The 20,749-nt window shown below is 46.2% G+C and overlaps 2 protein-coding genes and 1 long non-coding RNA gene across 8 annotated transcripts in view; 1 reads left to right on the forward strand and 2 right to left on the reverse strand.

Annotated features, from left to right (window-relative positions):
* Nucleotides 1-5,281, reverse strand: part of MGAT1 (alpha-1,3-mannosyl-glycoprotein 2-beta-N-acetylglucosaminyltransferase) — a 42,689-nt gene extending 37,408 nt beyond the window's left edge. For 2 of the 6 annotated variants that reach the window (XM_044451769.1, XM_044451771.1), the window contains exons 1-2: nucleotides 4,602-4,839; nucleotides 3,498-4,002 (exon numbers count right to left, since the gene is read on the reverse strand). The gene's annotated coding sequence lies outside the window, so the exon portion shown is untranslated. Of the gene's footprint in view, nucleotides 1-3,497; nucleotides 4,003-4,601; nucleotides 4,851-4,976; nucleotides 5,061-5,207 lie in introns of those variants that run through there. The other 4 variants (XR_006416751.1, XM_044451773.1, XM_044451770.1 and 1 more) reach the window with 4 other exon arrangements.
* A 4,423-nt stretch (nucleotides 5,282-9,704) lies between these two features.
* Nucleotides 9,705-15,547, forward strand: LOC123034592. The gene is made up of 2 exons (XR_006416798.1): nucleotides 9,705-9,761; nucleotides 14,364-15,547. It is a non-coding gene; the product is annotated as an uncharacterized LOC123034592 (long non-coding RNA).
* Nucleotides 15,548-17,906: 2,359 nt separating this feature from the next.
* On the reverse strand, nucleotides 17,907-19,064 carry LOC123034417 (carbohydrate sulfotransferase 5-like). The gene has a single exon (XM_044451740.1). It carries the CDS (start codon nucleotides 19,062-19,064, stop codon nucleotides 17,907-17,909), a length of 1,158 nt encoding a protein of 385 aa, XP_044307675.1.
* Nucleotides 19,065-20,749: the final 1,685 nt, after the last annotated feature.

A 20,749-nucleotide genomic window follows, 5' to 3' on the forward strand; every position in this document is an offset into this window, starting at 1 on the left:
TAATTTAAGCAACACTCTAGTATGAAATAGACTTACAATGCTTAGGAAGAGCGATTGGGCAGCTCAAAGATGGAGTGAAAAGGACAACTTCACTTACTAAAGTTGCCTTTTTCCAACTGTATGAGTAGTTTCTCATAATCTGTGTGCTCTATAACAGAGATTATAGAAGAAAGGTAAGCTTCTCCCAGATTCACCCCCAGTTTGCCTTGCAGCCTAGCCAGGAAGGCTAGTTCACTCCAGCTTCATGGCAAGGCAGATAGCCATGTGCCCTCCTGTTGAATTGACTAGCCATGCTACTGAACCTTTAAAACAGCATTTTCCAACCTGGCAGCCCCCAGATAGGTTGGACTACTCCCATCATCCCCACTCACTACCATCCTGGGGGCTAGAATTGATAGGAGTTGTAGTCTGATCTATCAGGGGGCTGCAGGGTTGGAAAAGACTGCTTTAAGGTAATACTGTTTCTTCATTGGTGGTTAGGTTCTCATTCGGATAATTTTAAGGACCCCAAACAGTAATGAACATATGAAATTGCGTCAAGATGAATGAACAAGAAATGCAGTCCAGTTGTTCAAGTACCTTGGCTGTTACTGTATCAAGTTTCATTTCCGGTGACACAGTAACTAAGTTCAAGATAACCTGCTATCAAGACAGTAATTCCAGACTACCCCTCATGCATGACATAGAGAATACTTGGAAATGTCAAAACTCCTGTGTTCACTTCAGTCTTTCCCCTCACTTAAATTAATTTTTCATGTGAAATGATCTGATAGAGAGACAAACATTATTAAGCACTCTTGCCTGACCCAACAGTAAGCTAAAGAAAAGCAAACACATTACTTCAACTAATCAGTGATGGGTGGAATTCAGTATTCCCAGTGAACACCCAGTGAAGGTATTTAGTAGCAGGTGCAACCAAAATATTTCACCTGTACTACAATCATAACCAACCTCCACAGAAATAACACAAGCCTCTGCTCTTGTTAGCTAGCATCCAACTACATGCCTAGCAGTTATCATGCTGCCTTGCTTACTGATATACATTTTAAACTCAGACAGGACTTGGCTTCAACCCATTCAGGCCAATGATGATCGAAGCATTAGTGACTGCCTGTTGGGCAGATATGGAGAAGTAAGCAATTTGAACAATTTTCCTTTATGTCTTCTCTGCTCCACTGGATTACTGAAATGGAATCATGTACATTCTCTTCTACTCCTGACCATTCAGTTCATTATTCAGTAGACGATTCTAGCACCTCCCCTTTTCCAGTTCAAAACTAAGCAATTTAACATAACGACTAAAACTAAGCACCCACTACACTGCAAAAGCTCCAATTCCACTCTGGGTAACTTACTGAACATTTTTGGGCTTGCTGTAGTTGGAATAAAATATGAAAACATCCACATTTGTTTAGGAAGCATATTTCTCATTAACCTGAGTAGGGATTTCACAAATCTGGAACACTTTAGCAAGGATCAAGGTGAGTACTGGAGGAAAAGGAGATCAGAGGCTGTATCAGAGGCTTCCCTGGAGGAAAGGGGCAGGTTCTTCAGAATCAACACTTGCACCAGAGAGTTTAAATAGATATTGCAACAGATAACATGAGCAGGTATCTAACAGCACTTTACAACAATACCCCCCTGCTTTACTTAGACTTATGATCTACTGTGCAAAGGAAATAATTAGCAAGGGCTCTTGTTCTACTATGTGTTGTGATGGTGCCTTAGTATAACACCCACAATAGCACAAGTGCCTTTGTCAGATAAGGTTAAAGAAAGAAGCCTGACTAATACAGGTTAGTAGCAATACTAAGCATTATCCTTCCCCCAGCACAAAACTGACTGAAAATCTTGAGTATGAACTCAAGTATATTAACAGCAAGGTTCATTCATAGTGAAAAGGAAGCAAATGGTATACAAATCCTACACAGTAGAATAAGTGCTAGTTGCAAAAACCTTTCATAGGAACTATGCAACTGAACTCCCATCTCTTTATCAACTGTATCCAAGGCTGCAATCCTACACATCAGAAGAAAGGGGTGCATAACCTCAGACCAGGGACCAAATCAAGCTCTCTTGGGGACCCCCAAATGGCCATGACCCTTTCCTTGGTCATCCCCTTTCTCTTGACCACCAACAACTTGGGTGGCTTCCCAGCATTTGCATTTTTCCTTCTCCATTCTAGAAGGCTGAAATGCCTTTCCTCAAGTGCAGTTACCAGCAGTAAGGGCTTAAAGCTAAGGTCTACTATTATACACTATTTTGCCCCTTTCTTGGACTTTCTCCCCACCCACTCCTGGAATGTGCCTTCTCTCGCAAGAGTTTCTACAACATTGAACTAGGCCTTTCGGCTGAAAGAGGTTCAACACTCCAGGGCAGACAGGCTCATTAGTTCTTACTTCTTCATAAGCACAGACAGAATTGCAATATCTGACTGACTTTGCAAGGGCTTTATAAGGGTTACTGGAAAAGTAAAATACTTCAGAATCACACTGTAGATACTAGTTCTAGTACCACCATTGTAGTATTGCAACTAACATAGAAAGGGAGGATATAAATCAACATAGAAAAATTCACCCCAAATAGGCCAGAAACCTCATAACCACCCTAAATAAAGCCACTTGACCTAATCATTGCAAATACCAAAGTGCCTCCAGTATGCCCAGAATACTTTACAACTCAGGTCCCCTACTTTCAGGAATGCAGGCCGCTTTGCATGAAATCCAAACCTGCTCCTGAAGGTGCAGATTTTGCAGACCTGCACCTTTTGCAAAGTTCAGCAGTATATAACCAATGTCTATGCAAATCTCTGGATTACTGCACTCAGTTGGTACAGGGAAGGACACAATTCTCATACAGGCAGCATTCAAAAGATGCTCACTTTCTTTTGCAAGAAGGTTCAAATATTTTGAGCAGGGATGTGTGAAACAAGTTAACTGCAATTACATGCCAAGAATTAATCACGTGAGTCAAATGTTGTTGTTAGTTGCGAAGTCGTGTCCGACCCATCGCGACCCCATGGACAATGCTCTTCCAGGCCTTCCTGTCCTCCACCGTCCCCCGGAGTCCACCCAAGCTCACACCAACTGCTTCAGTGACTCCATCCAGCCACCTCATCCTCTGCCGTTCCCTTCTTCTTTTGCCATCTATTGTTCCCAGCATTAGACTCTTCTCCAGGGAGTCCTTCCTTCTCATAAGGTGGCCAAAGTATTTGCCTAAATCTACTAAATTATTCTGTTTATTAGGAAAGAAATGAGAAACCCAGAGACAAGAACAACTATGAGTCAAAGGGAGAATCCTAAAACCTGCTCACAGATCCTGCCCAGCCTTCAAGAGACTCTAGTATTAGGGCTAGAATTCATTCCTTTTCTCTTGCATACTACACTGTACAGATAGTCCATAACATAAAAACTTACTTATTAGCTAAGAATATGGTTTCCATGAGTAACAATCAGAAAATTAAGAGTCCAATCCCTTCACAAGGTAATGAATCTCACCTGGAGGTGTCAACGCTCCAGAGATGTAGGAAGACCAACCTAAAGATCTCTCCTGGGGGAGGGGGGTCTCTTGGCACCCCCCTCCCCCTTCAAAGACTCTACTTTGAAGAATCAGTGCAGGTAGATAAATCAGGTCTTGTTTCTTCAGCTGTCTAAACCAATTTCTTTATGCCGCTAAAAGCAAGGGCAGCTTGATTTTCTCATCCCAGAATAATTCTCAAGTCTGTAAGGTTCTTGCAGAATCTTCCATCTCACAAAGATGTCCAGCCTTCACTACTCTTCAAGAACACCCATGGGTCACAATGCTCCATTGTTATCAGTATCCTTCGGCTCTTCTCAGATGATGTCCGTAAACCCAGTTTTACATTTTTCAGTGCAGTTTTTTTCCAAGTACAATCTTAAGAAAATCTAAGTTCTCTGCTGGATCTAAACCATCTTGAGAAGATCTTCTGGAAGGGGACACTACATTGCACTTCAAGTCGTTCCAGCTTCAGTCATCGTGCCTCTGCATGGTATACAAATCTGGATTAGAAACCACATTTCCACATGGCATTGACTATCTGTTATTATCTGGAGTATAACTGGACTTTTGCATGAAAGAATTGGTCAAGGAAAAGTACAAACTGAGCTCTAAAGGAGGGCAACTACCAAATCCCAACCCAGCTCAATCCCATCTTTAAGGAAAAAAATAAAATGCTCATATGCTCCACAAATATAGAAACCCAAATATTTTATTATTACCCCCCCCCCTTTCTTCATCTTGCAAGAAATCAAAGGTTTTCCTCCTTTCCATTTCATCTCACAGCAACAACTCTGTGAGGTAAGTTAGGCTGTGAGTAAGCGACTGGCCTATACAGGTTCACCCAGTGAGAATCCAGGCCTTTCACGTTGCCAGTCTTGCACACTAACCACTCAACAAGTGGCAAGAAGATGGGCTGTTTGGCATTGACCCCCCCCCGCCTTTCCATACACACGGGTAGACATACAGAACATATATACAAGGCTGGAGAAATCCTCTGCTTAAGATTCTGGAAACCTGCTCCCATTTAAAGGCAAAAAAACACTGGTCGTCCGATCCAGTATGAGGCCGCCTCCTGTGTTTACCTTTATATTACTTATGGCGTGCTGTTTACATACAAACACTCATGGGTGTACGGAGCGGATCTCTTCAGAAGGCCTTTCCTTACTCCTCCTCCGCTTCCTTGCTGAAGCGACTGTAGGGGCCCCCTTCCTTACTCTCGCTTCTCTCTTGCTAACCATGCGATTTAGGAAACGCAATAATAAATTCTATGGAGCGGACCACAGGCATTCCTCCCGACCCTCGCCGCCTCCCCAGGTTTTCCGCCTTCCTCGGGCGCTCCCCGCTGGCGGCGGCCCCGCTCCCCGCCCGCCTGCAAGCGGAGGGGAAGGACCGCCCCTCCCCCGCTCGCCTTCTCCCCGTCCGCTCGCGCGCTTCCCCCTCGCGCGCACTGAACTGACCGAGGGCAACGACTCCCAGCGCCAAACAGCACCAGAATTCCAGCCACTTCCGCCTGTCAGCGCCGGAAGCGAACCCATAGCAACCAGCTGTCCCGCCCCCTTCGCTTCCCATTAAGACCACGCCCCCTGTCTTGGCATAGGTCAAAAGTCAAGCGCGGCTTCCAGAGTTTCCATGGAAGCCACCCTTCTCGTCGGTGACCATTTCCTCCCACTGTCAAAGAGGAAGCGCACCTGGAGAGGGAGGGGGGAAATTAACGTTCGGTCACGGAATGGCCACGCCCCCTTTTCACGCCTGACGCGACAGAAGCGTTGCCTTCTCCTCCCTGGGAAGGGCGGGGTGTCAGGATCGAGGGTGCTATTCGCCTCTCTATGAGCGCCTACGTAGCGGCGTAAGAGCGGGAGAAGATCAGGAACACAGTTGCTCCTCCCTCCTCTCCTGCTCCAATCACGACTCCGCGGTTCCCAGCAGCCACGCCCACGCCGGAAAGCCCCGCCCCCCGCTCTCTAATTTTTGATCATTTGAATCCTCTTTCTTATGCCCTGTAAGGGCTTGGAACGGCCCTCTGCAGTTGGGATCTTCATTAAGCATGTTAGGCGCAAGCCACTTAACGGAGAGTATCTGTTATTCTCCTTCGCTAAGAATCGGTGCTTATTTCCCTCGCCTTAAGAGAACGCAGTCGCCAGGCTTCTCGTTAACTCCCTTTACAATTTGTGGAATTTGTAAAAAGTGGAAAGAGAATTAGGACAGAATCCTATGAATGTTTCGACGGGAAGTCCTACTATTCCTAGCATTCCCAGCGTGCTGGGAGTTATAGGCTTTTTCCCCCTGTGGAAACATGAATAGGATTGCGCCTTTACAATACAATCCTTCCTGTATTCAGTTTCCCTGGTGTAATCCTCAGTGGGACCTTCTTCTCATGAAAGATGTATAAATTTGTGATGTAAATTTATCTCACATTAGCAAGTAAGGAGAAAAGTTTTCTAAACTGCTTTTGCTTCAGACCCCCACATTATCAATGTTTTCTGGAAGTGGAAGAGTTAAGTCATACAGATCTTATGCTTGATTATTCAAAAGTAATTCTAGTTGCAAATGAGGCTCCTCTCAGGGAAGTGTGCATAGAATTGCAAGCTTAATTCAACAATAAAGTACTCCTCCCGTCCTGTGTTAGAAAGCTAGAACAGTCTAAAGGGATGATAAGGAAAAGGGGAAGAAACCAACTCATTCTTGGGGTCCATCTTGTCCAAACCCTTCTCAGTATAGGACTCAAAGCATTCCTGACAAATGGCTGTTCAGCTGTTCCTTGAAGGCCTCCAGTGTGGGAGAACCTACCACCTCCTTACAGAATCGGTTCCATTGTCATGCTCAGTTCTTCCTGACGTCCAGCTGGAACTTGGCTTGCTGTGACTTGAGCCCGCTATTCTAGGGCCTGTACTCTGGGCTGATTGAGAAGAGATCCTATACTTCCTCCTTGTAACAACTCTTCAAGTACTGGCACAGCGCTATCATATCTCTCCTCAGTCTTCTCATCCCAAACATAGCATTAGCCTTTTTTTTTGCAGCCACACCAAGTTGTTGACTCATATTTGCTTGAGAGCTACAACAATTCGAAGATCCTTCTTGCTTGCAGTACTGTTGAGCTAAGTATTTCATCTTAAAACGATGAATTTGGTTTCTTGTTCCCAAGTGCAGAATTCGCCATTCCTCCCTGTTAAATATCATTCTGTTATTTTCAGTCCAGTGCTCCAACCTATCAAGATCACTTCAAATTTTGTTTCTGCCTTTCAGGTATTAGCTATCTGACCCATATTTGTGTCATTTGCAAATCTGATAAGTGTTCCCTGCACTTCCTCATTCGAATCATTACTAAAGACATTGAAGAGCACTTGGCCCAGGGTTACTTTTCCCAAGTTTGAGCAGGTGCAGGGAAGAAAAGCCATGCCGGATCAGATCCATGCAAATGGTGACAAATCAGCTGCCCACAGGTTCCCTCAAGCAGGATGGGTGCAAGACCGCCACCTGCCCAAGCTCCTTAGCAGGGATGCTGCCTCCAATATAGGAGGTAGCACATAGCCAGCAAGGCTAGCAGCCACTGATAGTCTTCTCCCTCATCTGTCCAGTCCCTGTTTAAAAACCATCCAAACTGGCAGCAATCCCCACTTCCTGTGGCAGTGAATTTCATAGTTTAAATATGCACTATGAAAAGAACTACTTCCTTTTATCTGTCATAAGCCTCCCACCAATCAGCTTCAAGGGATGATCCTGGGTTTGACTGTTATGGGAAAGGAAGAAAAATCCGCTTTCTCTGCACCATGCATTATTTTAAACACCTCTGATCAACCCGATTCATCTTTTTTCCAAACTAAACACTTTCTGAATCCAATTCTGTAGCCAACTGTGGATCCATTAACCTCACAAACCTATTGGATTCTTGGTATACAACATCCCTGCCATTTATCTGCTTAATACCTAGAGGAGCCGCTGCAAGAAAATGTGAATTATTTATTTATTTCATTTTTCTATTTTCCAGCAACTGAAGCTCTCTGAGTGATTCACAAAAATCAATAAAAAGCACAAAATATAATTCAATAGCAATGACATAAGTTATTAAAATTAACATAATTTTAAATAAGTTGAGTAGCTAAAACAATTTTCAGTTCAACTAAAGCAACAAAGAAGTCACTCTCACTCTGCCATATGCAATGAAGTGCCATTGATACCATAGAAAAGAGAGCAAAAAGAGATGGCGGCACCAGGGGGACTTCAGTAGGGAAAACATTCCATAATCGGGGCCACCATTGAGAAGTCCCTCCCCTTGTAGCCATGCTCCAGGTCTCCCTCAGAGGTGTCAGAGGCTGATCATAGTGTCTGGATGGATTCAGGTCTGGAGAGGTGTTCCATCATGTAATACCAAGCTGTATGAAATTACAGCTGTTCAGCTGTGAATGAACTAAGGGTGTTTCTGGTGAATATAAGCACCATCTCTTCAAATGAGCTTTAAAAGAAAAATAAATTATGTATCCTCCCTTCCTCTCTTAATCCTTGTGTGTCATGTCTTAAATTTAGATTGTAAACCTGAGGGCAGGGATTGTCCTTGTAAGCTGCTCTTGGAGCCTTTTTGCCTCTAGGGCAAGGTTGCAGAGAGTGTAAATAAATAAAAACAAGACTCGAACAATTGGCATCCCAAACCACATTCAGTTGCAGCACTTGTGCTACAATAAACAATTTGAGCAGCTCATGCTCAAAGCAGATCTTTTATGAAGGTTAAAAAAAACCTTCCTTTTTAAACTTTCCCCTTCTGGCTCACTCCAGAGTGGTGTTGTTGATTTTGTTTAGAGTCTAAACAAACTTTAGACACTTCCCCACTTCCAATTTTAAAAGATATTTTTGTGATTCATTTGATATGCTTGTAGTTTTGCTTTTTATGCTGTGGTATAAATGACTTGTGCTGGAAAGATGCAAATAAATGTATAAAATTATATAAATATAATTAAGCTCCAAACTATTTGGAGCAAGTTAATGGTAATGCTGTAATGGATGGATTCTATCTTAATGCTATTTTATGGAGATTATGTTGTGCCATCCCAGGGACCACTTCAGGTGTCTGTTGGGTTGGCAGACTTTTGTTTTGCATCAACAGCCTCTATTTGGATTGTATGTGGGGTGGGGGAGGGGGCTGGAAAAGAAGGAGGGACACCCCAGGAATGGACCCCATAGTTCTTAGAGCAGGCAGCAACCCTTCAGCTTGCCACAGTTCCCTTCCAGTGGGAACCACAGAGTGCACTCCTAGAGTGGTTCTCCCTGCTTCCCCATGCCTTGGTTTGACAGCAAAAGAAGCTGGCGTCCATGTCATCAGACCAAGCTTTGGGTACTGCCAGTGCCTGTGAGCCAGAGGCACTATTTTATGCACCCCCAAAGCAAACTCAATCTCCAAATGTGGCTCTTTATCTAAACACTTGGTGTGGTGGGGACTGGGTTGAAATCAATTAGCTCAGTATCTGAGAAACTGTTGGAAGGAGGGAAATGATAACTCCAGGAAGGGGTGGGGAGGAGAAATGGAACAGGGGTATTTGGAAAGGCCACTCAAACTTGAATGAAAGTTGTCAGTGCCAAGGCACCAAACACTGAGAAGTTTATTGCTCTCCAGAATCCTGGTGATTCCATACCTCCTGCCATTCACCATTTACCAAACATTTACCATTTACTTTGTCGGAATATAGCCTGCAGTGAAACAGAAAAACAAAAATACCAAATATGCATTAAAGCAGTTGAACAAGTAAACTTTAGGCGTGTCGACTATTTTTTATAACGTTCCTAACGGCCACAAGTGTGTATCGCTGATAAGAATTCATTGTAAATTACAGGAGTTCAACTTCTTATAATCTGTGTCTGACTTTAAGTACAGAGGGATCACCTATATAGGCTTCATGCATGCTTAAAGTGCAAAAACGTGTTTTTGGAATGGGAAGAAGCTTGCCACAGAAGCTTAGTTCATTCTTGGAATTAAAAAGCTCATTATTCCAGAAGAGATGGCCTTTGCATAAGTGCTTCTTATTGTAAGCTGTAAGCCCAACTGCGCTAGGGAGAGGCCTTGCTGAGGTCATGAGCAGGAGCTATGACAGAGTCCGAAGCCGTTCAGCTGCACAGCTGTAAGTTCAAGATAAGGAACGAGAGCTCTTGTTGGACAGAAAGTTGTCCGAGTTATTCTTTGACATGACCGAGCAGAGAGATCCTGGAAAGGCAGGAAGGCTCTCACCTGAGCTCTGCCTTCCCTGTATGGCAGACAGGTAATTATGAGAGCTGAACTCCGACTGCTTTGTGGGCTGAGAGAGGCAGAATGTTCATTTGACTAATAAATACACTAGTCACTATTGCTATGCTTTTAACTGCACATGTTGCTACTATTATTGTAAACTTTTGTGATTCTCCAGTACTGTTCAAGCAATTAATAGAGAATGTGAGGCATCACTTTGTGGTTATCTGGCTTAAGGGGTGCTTCAGGAACCATTGCCCAGAAATTAATTCTTGAAATCCCAGACTCTCAGCTGGAACTGACACACCTCTTGCTGAGTGGGGTCTTTCTGTACAGCCCCTTTTTTCAGTCTTGTTCAGGTGAGTTACAGACACCTCTCTTCAGGGAAGAGAAATGATTTCCTGGATGTCCTGGGAATAGTTTACCTGCACCATTACAATAAGCAAGGTTATAGTGCATCATTAATTCTATTGCTCTGCTACATAAAAACAGATTCCATTCCTCAATACAGCATTTGTCTCGTTATCTGCCAATGCAGAAGTGGGCTAGCTGGGGCACGAGGAGTGTTCAAGCAGCAAAGGATGAAAAAGGAGGGGAGGGTTTTGCTTCCGTTCACTGCATGCTTCATTTGCTGATAAAAGTAAGTCTTCCCACCCATTCTCCTGCTTTACAGTGGAAGCCACGCATGGGCATTTATCACACATCCCCCTGTCTGGTTTGGCCCCTCGTGCCAGATGCTAGGGGAGGCTGCTGTCTCCAGTGCCAGTGGGGCTGCTTATATCTTCCAACATTTAGTATGAGCCTGGAAGGAGCTCTCTGTGGTACTGAACCCATCCGGGGTGGGGTTCAGGAGCACAAATCGCTTCTTGAAAGTTCAGAGTAAAATCTAGAGCAGGTAAGGTGCCCTGCTCACATTGGTGCTCCCAGCCCCCACTGGCAGAAGGGGGACGGGGTGAAGTTGCTATCTTCCCGCCCTACTTGGAGCTTCCTCAGGACACCTGTCTGCTCTGAGGACTAGATGCAAAATTAAGTAGATTGTTCCTGTAATCCAGCAAAATTCCAGTGAGAGTAGACAAAAGTCCTGGTGCCATTTGCCATCTTTAAAAATGAAACGCTTCTACAGCTTGTACTCAGATGAGTGGGATTGGCCCTTAGGCAGAGTGAGGTGGAGGTTGGGTGACATAAAACAGCAATGAAGTGTCATTTACTCATTTTATATTAATACTAATACCAATAATAATAAGATGCAGTTGAACAGCCAACTGAGAGGGATGGCTTAAACTTGAGAGTCCTGCACTGAACAGGAGGTTGGACCTGATGACCCTCTGACCCCTTCCAACTCTACTGTTCTGTGACTATAATAGTTTGCATTTTTCACCTGAAGAAAGGCATTTGTTGGATTTTCTGCTCAATTGTCGACTTGGCCAGCCTAGCACCTTGACTGGAGGGGAAAGTGCCATTTGCTACTTTCCCTCAGGTAGCGAAGTGTCTCGGGTCACCCCCAGGCACCTGGAGGGGGAGCTGCAAAGTGGGGGAGTGTGACTGTGCATGAGAGAAAACAGCGTGTGCCTGGCTGTTGGTCACACCGCACATCACGCCCACTGTATAGTGTGCAGTTAAGCTATTTTTTGTTTTGTTGTTTTAACTCAAGCACAAGTACACAGAGCCCTAATTCAGATTACGAACAGTGTGCACCGGAAGAGGTGAATTAAGCTCCCCCCCCATGCCTCTCCATGCAGAAATAAGGTGGTGGGGGGAGGACATCTCCATTAAGCTTAGCTGAAAACTGCGTTGTAATGTACTGTGCACTTTGTCCCATGCTGAGTGGTGTTTGTGTGAGAGCGTGGAGTACTTACAACCACTTTGGGTTCCTGCTGGTATGCTCCCCCTGGGGGTGGGGTTTCCTGGATGGCCTCCAACCTTCTGGCCCCAAAAGTTTTCCCACCCTTGATTGTGTTTATGATGCGTAGAGGGCATAACAGAAAAGTCAAACAATTCCCTCCACTCACATGTACAAGATGGAGCTACACCCAGCTGCAAGTGCTGCCAATGCAAACGCAAAGCATCTGAGGCAAAGCATTCAGCAAACAGGACAGCTTATTATGTTTCAAGTGTTTAACTTACAGGGTGGTTCAGGAGGTTGTGATGGCCTATGATGCCAGCATCATAACACTAACTATTGTTCTTTATATTTAATAACTGTGTGTATTTTGCATTTCTGGCATGTTTTGAAAAACTATTTGACAAACTTCCTTCTGATGATGGAATTAGAGTAGCTCTTGAGTTCCAGGGCTTTTTGGCTTCAAGAAAAGACAACAAAGGTGAGGTGGATGGGGCAGAGATGGGTTTGCAATCTGATTAACAGTTGGCTTTTTAAAAATGAGCAGGTAAATTTGCAAAGGATAGGCCTATCCTGTGATTAATCAATATAGCTAAATGGAACTTCCAAGTGCAGAGGCAGTATACCTGTGGATGTGAGGGACAAAGCATCACTTTCATCATGCCCTCTTTATGGGTGTCCAGAGCCACGGAGGACCTGGCTGGATTTTAGATGAACCTGGACTGGATCCAGCCAGGGAACTCCTATGCTTTTTCTGAGCAGCAGTTGGGTGATTGTGGGAGAGAGAAAGAGAGCTCTCCTGTAGCTTTAGTTAACAGTGGTGGGGACTGTTTGGACTGCATTGTACTCATGAGCCCCCCATCCGCCCCCCGCACGGCCAGTGGTGAGGAATGGTGGAAGCAGCCATCCATCAAGGGCAAGAGGCTTATACCTGCTGGGTAAATTACACCCCATGATTCTTCTCCTGAGAGGACTTATGCCAATTTAGTTGTTTCAAGAGGGAAGCAAAGACACAACATAGGCTCAAAACTAGTTTTTATTAGCAGGCTTCAGCTGAATGGTGGCAAACCACTGCCTTGAAAACAAAGTGGTCTTCACAGCTCTGCGGCACAGTTCAATAAACTTTTGTATCTTGGCTATCAGCGCTGGCTACCACCCTCCTAAAGCAGTTGTGAACCTCTCCACAGCGGTCAGTCGGTCAGGTCTTCTTTATACGGTCAACATATGGTCAGGTCTTCTTTATATGGTCAACATATGGTCAAGTCTTCTTTATATGGTCTAGCTCAACCTGCCTGGTCATTTTGCACATTGCTTTTGCTCACGGCACTAGCTTGCTTTGTACTAATGATTGCTGGGCTGCATTTTATCTAACATACCTACTTTAGTACCTGAGGGAAAGAAGAATTTCGGCCAGTACACCTTGTCACGCAGAGGTGGGAAATGCTGCAATTGCTTAACCAATGAATGAATATTGTTTGGTATTTGTATACCACCTTTCAGCAATCCCCACACCCCCACTATGGGTGGTGGACAATAAATACAGTATAATTTTAAAGTAAAATACCAAAAGCACCATTAAAAACAATTACAATGGCAAATAATTCAAAAAGCTCCAATGTAAATGTATCTTGACGCTCTTTGTAAAAGTGGGAATTCCCTCTTCTGCAGGAGTGGGCAGTGAGTAGATGGCAAGAAGTTTGGGACCTCATCCCCCAGTATTCCTGAGCTTTCTTGGCCAGGCAGGCAGAGCCTTCTTAGTGCTGCAGTCTAAAATATCTGGAGATCAACATACCGCCCACCCCATTGCACAGCATCTTGGCTCCCTTCTTAGCGGTCTCTGTAGGGTGCAGTTCCACTGATTCTGCCCTCAGTGGGCGGAAGCCCCTCACCTCGAAGGCTCTCAGTTATCCAAGGCAGGCCAGGAGGCGGAGCAGAGCAGGCTAGTGACCCTCACCTCCCATCCTGCATATTTGGCCAGATGGGCTTTCTAGTCACAGCACTTCAGAAGGGAGGGGAAGGAGGCTAGGAAAGGTTAAGCATAGCCAGTTTGGTATAATGGCCAGAGTGTTGGAGTGGGACTCATGAGATCTGGGTTCTACGCCCCATTCAGTTGTGAAGCTCACTGGGTGTCTTTGAGCCAGCCGCTCACTCTCACGTCTGACCCTTGGTTAAATTGGAACCGCCTGGCCTGCTGCTAGAACAACCAGCCCAGTCGAACAATTTAGCAGCAATCAGCTGTGAAAAATGCAGGTCCCTGGACATGTTCCTCCCTCTTGGCCACAGGTACTTCCCTTGTTTGCCCACACCCCCTTGAAACAATCTCTGGAAAGGAATTAGGAAGCCTGCCAGGGAAAGCTTCATGGGGCTGGCTCAGCAGCTCATTTGATGACAAGCTGTTTCCAAAACAATTCAGGATGAAACAGGTGCTTCAAAACAAGCAATCAGAGAACTGTGGATTTGGAGGGGATCCTGGAGGTCATCTAATTCAGGAACTTTGCAATTAGAGAAGGCGGAGGGCTTTGAGAGGGCTCTTTCCTCCTACAAGCAGTCTATAACAAACTTTAAGTTAAAAATATGCAAAAGTAAAGAGAATTCAGTGAAGACAGAACCTGCTCATGACTCAAGGCTCCCTTTAGGAACCAAATGATAAATGAACTGCAGCAGATAATGATGTGATTAAATAATGTTGTGCACACACAAACGCATTACCTCAGACATTGAAGGAGTGGTGCTGGGACGCCATGAGGAAGCACAGGAGAGTACAAAGTGTCTTAGAAATATTTGCTTTATTTACAGATGTACAAGAAGAGCAAAAGTGGAGGCAAACAAGCAGACAGCAACTGCTGGAGTCTGCAGCTCCAGTTTCAGGGAATTTTAGATAAAAACAGGTGGGCAACTACAGGAAGTCTGGAAACCAGTTTTGCTCCCTAGACATCCAGTCCCATCATCACGCTCTGCAGCAGAAACAAAAAACCTGGTTTGCCACTAAAAAGTGTATGTGACCCCATTAATGCTCTACTGCAATGGTCAAACATAGCTTGCAAGCAAAGTTAAGTTGACTCTTTTAGTGCAACAGACGGTTAAAAGTGTGATTTCCCTCCAATCCAAAAGAATTCAGGCAGTCTCCTATCTATCTATCTATCTATCTATCTATCTATCTATCTATCATTCCATTTATATGTCACCTACTAACAAGGTCTCAAGGTGGATTACAATAAAAAGTATAAACATATATAACAATAAATAAACAATAACATGGTTCATAAATTTAAAACCTTACAATAATAACAGCAAGCAGTGAAAGGAAGGGCAGGAACAATTGTGTAAAAAGGTATTAAAAAGGACCATTTTTGTTTGGTGCTGAAACAATAATAGAGACAGTGCCAGGCAGGCATCCCTAGGGAGACTATTCCAAAGGGAGGGAGCAGCCACCGAGAAGGCCCTTCATCTATTTGCCACCCCCTCACCTCTTTGAGAGATGGCACTTGCAGAAGGAGCTCCTGGGCTGATCTTGAGGGATGGGCAGGTTCATATTGGAGGAGGCAGTCCTTCAGGTAACTGGGTCCTAAGCTGTTTAGGACTTTATACGTCATAACAAGCACCTTGAACTGGGTCCAGGCAGTCATGAATGTCTCAGTTATAAATAATCCATACTTATGAACTGCCACAAAGCCTGTTAATTTTTTAAAAATTACTGGAGAAAATTGCCATCACTATAGAGAGTGGAAACAAAAGGGGAAAGAGGCAAACAATAGCAAGCTGGCTGTTTCTTGAAGTGTTGTCTGTAGTCATTAAGCAAAGTTAGGTTTGTTTTCTTAAGAACTAGATTCCAATCTAGTATCATTTTTGGCAAGACCAAATATGCAATGATAGACTCACTTATTATCATCAAGACAGCAAACTTCCTGCGATGTTCTTTCAAGGATGTACTTTAAAACCCCTGCTCAACTTTTGTACATAAACCCTGCCTCATGCATTTAGCCTGTCCTTTACTGTGCATTTATTTTTAAGGTTTTTTGGCCTTTTTCTTCTCAAGAACCCGAGGAAGCTTTCATATTCCTCCTCTCCTTTTGATCCTTACAAAACCCTGTGAAGTAAGTAAGGCTGAGAATCAGTGAGTGGCCCAAAGTCACCCCCTCAGCTTCAGGGCCAAGCAGGGCCCAGAACTTGGCTCTCCTCGGCCCAGTCCAGCACTCTCAACCCATTGCCAGACTCCAAGGCTTCATCCTGGAGATCTTCCCCAAGCACCAACCTGAAGGAGTCTGAAAGGGGGCAGCAACACTGGGCGGCACTGCTGGGTACCTGCTGAGGCCGGCTCCCCCGCAGGGGGGCTGCTGCCAATCTTCCTGCCCTCCTCCATGCTGTCTTCCCCCTCCACCTGCCCCCTTTGAGACCATGCCAGTGACAATCTCGGTTTTCAATTTGCAAGTTGGAAATAAAAACTCGGGTTTGTGGGAAGATCAACCTCTGCTGCTTTATTGTCCGGTGCTCCGGTACTTGCAGTCAGTCACAATAATGCATTACCAGGCAGAGGTAAACTCAACTGCACAATCTCAGCCCATGTACAGACACTTTTATAACCTGGTAGTCACTTACTCACATACAGATAATCTTAGTGCAATAGCATCCTGATGTCCTTAGGCAAGACATAATGTTCTAACTGATCAGAAACACTGTTAATAATAGGATGGAAAACATTGCTGATTGCTGTATTGATAGGTCAGTGTCTGATGGAGGAATCCTTCAGGAAGTCTGGTTTGACAAACAGACTCAGCAGGAGCTTGCCTCTGTTTAGGTGGGCCCATTCAGAAACAAATGAATGCCCTTATTTCAGTTTTTCTACAGCTGATAAGAACACAGGTATGCTTCTCAGTCTAGCTAAGGAAGCCATCTTAAGGCAATGGCAACAGTAACCTGGCTTGGAAAGCTGCTGCTTTGTGAGAAAGAGGTGCAGGTTTGATTTTATAACACAAAGGCACATATAAGCAACGTTTTTCTGCCAGGACTTATCTAAGTTTTCCCATCACCAGGAGTCACCAGAGCAAGGTGATAAGAGCAGCTTCTCTGCCTGTCTTTCACGCTCCCTCCGGGTGGTGCTATAAACGGGGTCCAGGGGGAGAAGGCAAGTGAACAGGCAGTGAGGACAGAACCGATGAAGAGGCCAACCCTCTCAGGTAGCAGCCCCTGCTATGGGCATCTTTTGCCCAAGGCCCAGCCACACGGCACGTTTTCTTTGAGGAGTTTGGTGCTTGCTCTGCTTTGACCACCAAATCATCCCCCTGAATGATGCTCCTTCAGCCTCAGGACTGGGTAGCATCTTGCTGTCCCAGTGGAAAGGGCCTGGTTTTTATTTATTTAAAACTTTCGTATGCCATCGCCACGTGCCTTGGCATCTCGGGATGGCTCACAGCATGTGGTTGCTAGGGGCAACTCTTTTGAACGTCCTTGCGACCCGCAGCTGGACAAATGGGCACAGGTGAGCAGAACCCAGTGTGTTTTCAATGGCAAAAGGAGATCACGGAGGCATTGCTTATGCCTGAAGCGCTGAGCTGCACGGGTTTACCACCTGAAGGATCCGCGGTACAGTCTGCTGCGCGTGTCGGCTCAGAAGTAAGTCCCACTGACTTAACTGATGCTCACTCCCAGGTATGTGGATACAGGAGTGCAAATGTATTTATTTTTCCCATTACTTTTGTCCTATTCCTCCACATGCTGTGCATGGCCTGTGTAGGCATTGTGCCCGTCATCCATTTTCTGTCTGTTGGTCAAGTGAGGAACTGACTTAGACCCTCCCTGTTCCAGCCTTCTAGATTGGCCTTCTGCAACCTGATGACCTCCAGATGTCCGGGACTTCAATTCTCAGCTTCCCCAGCCAGCACGGGCACTGGTTAGGAATGCTGGGGGCTGTAGTCCAAAATACCCAGTGGTGCCATCCCGATACAGAGGCCACTGCGGCTGTCTTTACATTCCTTTTCAACATTTTGGGCAAGCGGTCTTATAGAGACTGTCCTTACAAAAGCGGAGCACTGGCAACCACGATCCTCCCTTTCTTACAGAACCCAGCCTCTGTATTGGGATGGGGAATGTGTAGCTCTTGGCCTCCTCTCAAGAGCCCTCTGCAAGGAATCAGTTCAGACACCTGGCAAGAGCGATAGGTTCCTCCCCGAGTAGCTCACTAGCCGGGGAGTGAGAGAAAATCCTGTGAAAGAGAGAGAGGGAGAGAAAGAGATGGGATGATGCCTGGCTCTAGTTCTGTGCACTGGTAACTTTGGCCCCAACCTGCTTCTGGAGGGCCCCATAAACCCGGAGGCCTCTTCCACCTCTTCTTTCTCCCTTATATTATGTTTGTGGCCCTTTTTTTTGGCCCCTCATTTTTCTTTGAGGAAGGACAAGGTTCAGGCTCAAATCTCTCTGATCCTCCTCTGTTCTCACAGGTTTATAACTGAAGGCCTCCATAGCTTGCTTGCAGATGGCTTGGAGTTCTTGTACCTCCTGGAAGCTGAGGTGCTTCCTCCAAGCCTGGGAGACCATGTCGGCATTTTTCTGTATTCCCAAGGGCCCTGTGTTGCCACTGCCGGTGGGCCAGTGTGTTATGTTGTAGACCCAGGCTGTGAGTCTAGAGGAGAAAGTCAGGCCAGTGAATCGGTACCACTCCGCCAGTTGTCCCAGGGGGTTTTTCACCAGGTCTTCATAACGGGTCAGGAGATATCGCCCCCTCAAGGCCGGAGGCGGGTGTTGCAAGGCAGTGAGGTACATCTCAGTCTGGCTGTGGCAGATCTTTCGCATGACCCCTTGAGTGTCAGGGGTGACGTTGGCAGCGTTGCTGATGAGCAGATCATCAGGGAGAAGAGAAACCCTCTTCCGGGAAGCATAAACAGCTCGAGGGTCCCTGACCAAGTGGATTACATGAAGATGCAGGGAGGGATCTGTGAGGAGCGGATACAAGGCTTCCAGCTGGAAGATGCGTACAGTCTTCACTACCACATGGCTGTAGGTGGCACAGGCTTCTGAAATTTTCTGGAAGGGAGTGTGGCCGCACTGGGCTTCGCACTGCTCAAAGCTTACAATATCTGAGCGGCTGAAGGCTTTGCAAGCTGGAGGGGAACACAGGGCCCGGCTCATTGGCCACATGAAGAGGTGATTCACCTTGCTAGGATTTTCAATGTAGGCGCAAAGGGGCCTCATGTCACAGAGAAAAATGGAACGCAGCAAGTCCCTCAAGGACCCCTGGAGAAGTTCAGGATTGCCCCAGGGCATGCGCTTCCACACATGCTTGGCCGGCTCCATCAGGTAGAAAACCTCTGGGTTCTGGCTGAAAAGCTGCCCCACAAAGGTGGACCCAGAGCGCCAGCTGGAGAGGATGAGCACATGGGTCTTGGGTTGAGGCCGAGCACCTTGCGGGGGCTCTAGGCTCCTCTGGAACAAGAGCAAACCGAGCAGGAGCAATGCCAAGACCAGGAGAAGCTGGATGCTGGTGGTGAACTTTCGAATGCGCATTTTGCCAGGCTGAAGAAGGGACAGAGACTGACAAGAGTTAACTGCAGACAATTCTAGAGATAACCAGAGGAGCAGAATACTGTGGGAGAACAGACTCTGTGCCCAACACTTTCCAGCTCTACGGTTGCAACAGATTTTGGATGCCAAGGCCCTACCAAGCATGAGGTCAGGCTTCTCTGTGGTGATTCAGATCATTTACATAGAAACATAGAAACAGAGCGAGTCAGAAGGGGCCTCCCGGGCCATCTGGTCTGAGCTCCGGCACCAGCCAGCTCCACTCACGACAAGCCCACCATGTGGACATCCAGCCTATCCTTGAACACCCGCACCGATGGGGCCTCAACGACCTCTCGTGGAAGCCCATTCCACACCCTCGGGGTCCTGACTGTCTGGAAGTGCTTCCTGGCATCCAAATGGAACCTGGGTTCCCTGAGCTTTGCTCCATTGGAGCGTGTCCTGCCTTCCTCTGCAGGGGAGAACAGGTCTCTACCCACCTCCGTGTGACATCCCCTCACATACCTGTATGTCGCCAACAGATCCCCTCTGAGTCTCCTCTTCTCCAGGCTGAAGAGAACCAGTTCCCTCTGTCTCGCCTCATATGGCATCCCCTGCAAACCGGCCACCAACCTTGTGGCCCTACACTGCACTGACTCCAACCTGGCTATATCCTTTCTGTAAGGAGGGCCCAAAACTGAGCACAATACTCCAGTTGCAGGCGAACCAGAGTCGTGTAGAGTGGTAGTAATACCTCTCTTGATCTAGAAGCCACACTTCTGGCTATGCAACCAAGGGTGGCGTTCGCCCTCTTGACCACCACATCACACTGCTGACTCATGTTTAGCCTGCAGTCAACCAGTACCCCGAGGTCCCTTTCACAAGTGCTGCTCTCCAGCCACTTGTCACCTAACCTGTACTTATGACACCTCTTCCTATGCCCCAAGTGCAAGACCTTGCACTTATCCACATTGAACGCCATCCTGTTGTCTCCTGCCCACTTCCATAGTCTGTCCAGATCCTTTTGGATCTGGAGTACCTGCTCCTCAGTTGTGGCCACTGCTCCAGTTTTAGTGTCGTCTGCAAATTTGATCAGCAGACTGTTCACCCCTTCTTCCATGTCATTTATGAAAAGATTAAACAGGATCGGCCCCAGGACAGAGCCCTGGGGGACCCCACTTGTCACTGGCCGCCATCCCGATGATTCCCCGCTAATGGTTACCTTCTGCTTTCGGTCAGTCAACCATGCCCTAATCCACCGGACAGTGCTTTGGTGTATCCCAAAACTCCTCAGTTTCTCCACCAGGATATCATGGGGCACTTTGTCAAAGGCCTTGCTGAAATCCAGGTATACCACATCCACTGCATCCCCTCCATCTAGCCATAGGAAAACCTTGTCATAGAATTCCACAAGGTTTGTCTGGCAGGACCTGTTTTTGCGGAAGCCGTGTTGTGTGGCTGTCAGCTTCCCTATCACTAGATCTCTCTCTATTATGAGCCTTTCCATTGTTTTTCCTACAATGAACGTAAGGCTAACCGGTCCATAATTCCCCATGTCCTTTCTACTACCCTTTTTGAAAATTGGGACCACTGATGCCACCCTCCAGTCCTCTGGAACTTCACCCGTTCTCCACGAGGTCTCAAAAATGGAGGCCAGCAGGCGTGAGAGAACCCCTGCCAACTAAGTACTC

The sequence above is a fragment of the Varanus komodoensis genome, unplaced genomic scaffold (assembly GCF_004798865.1).
Source record: "Varanus komodoensis strain SLA01 unplaced genomic scaffold, ASM479886v1 scaffold6_4, whole genome shotgun sequence".
Classification (NCBI taxonomy): Eukaryota; Metazoa; Chordata; class Lepidosauria; order Squamata; family Varanidae; genus Varanus; species Varanus komodoensis.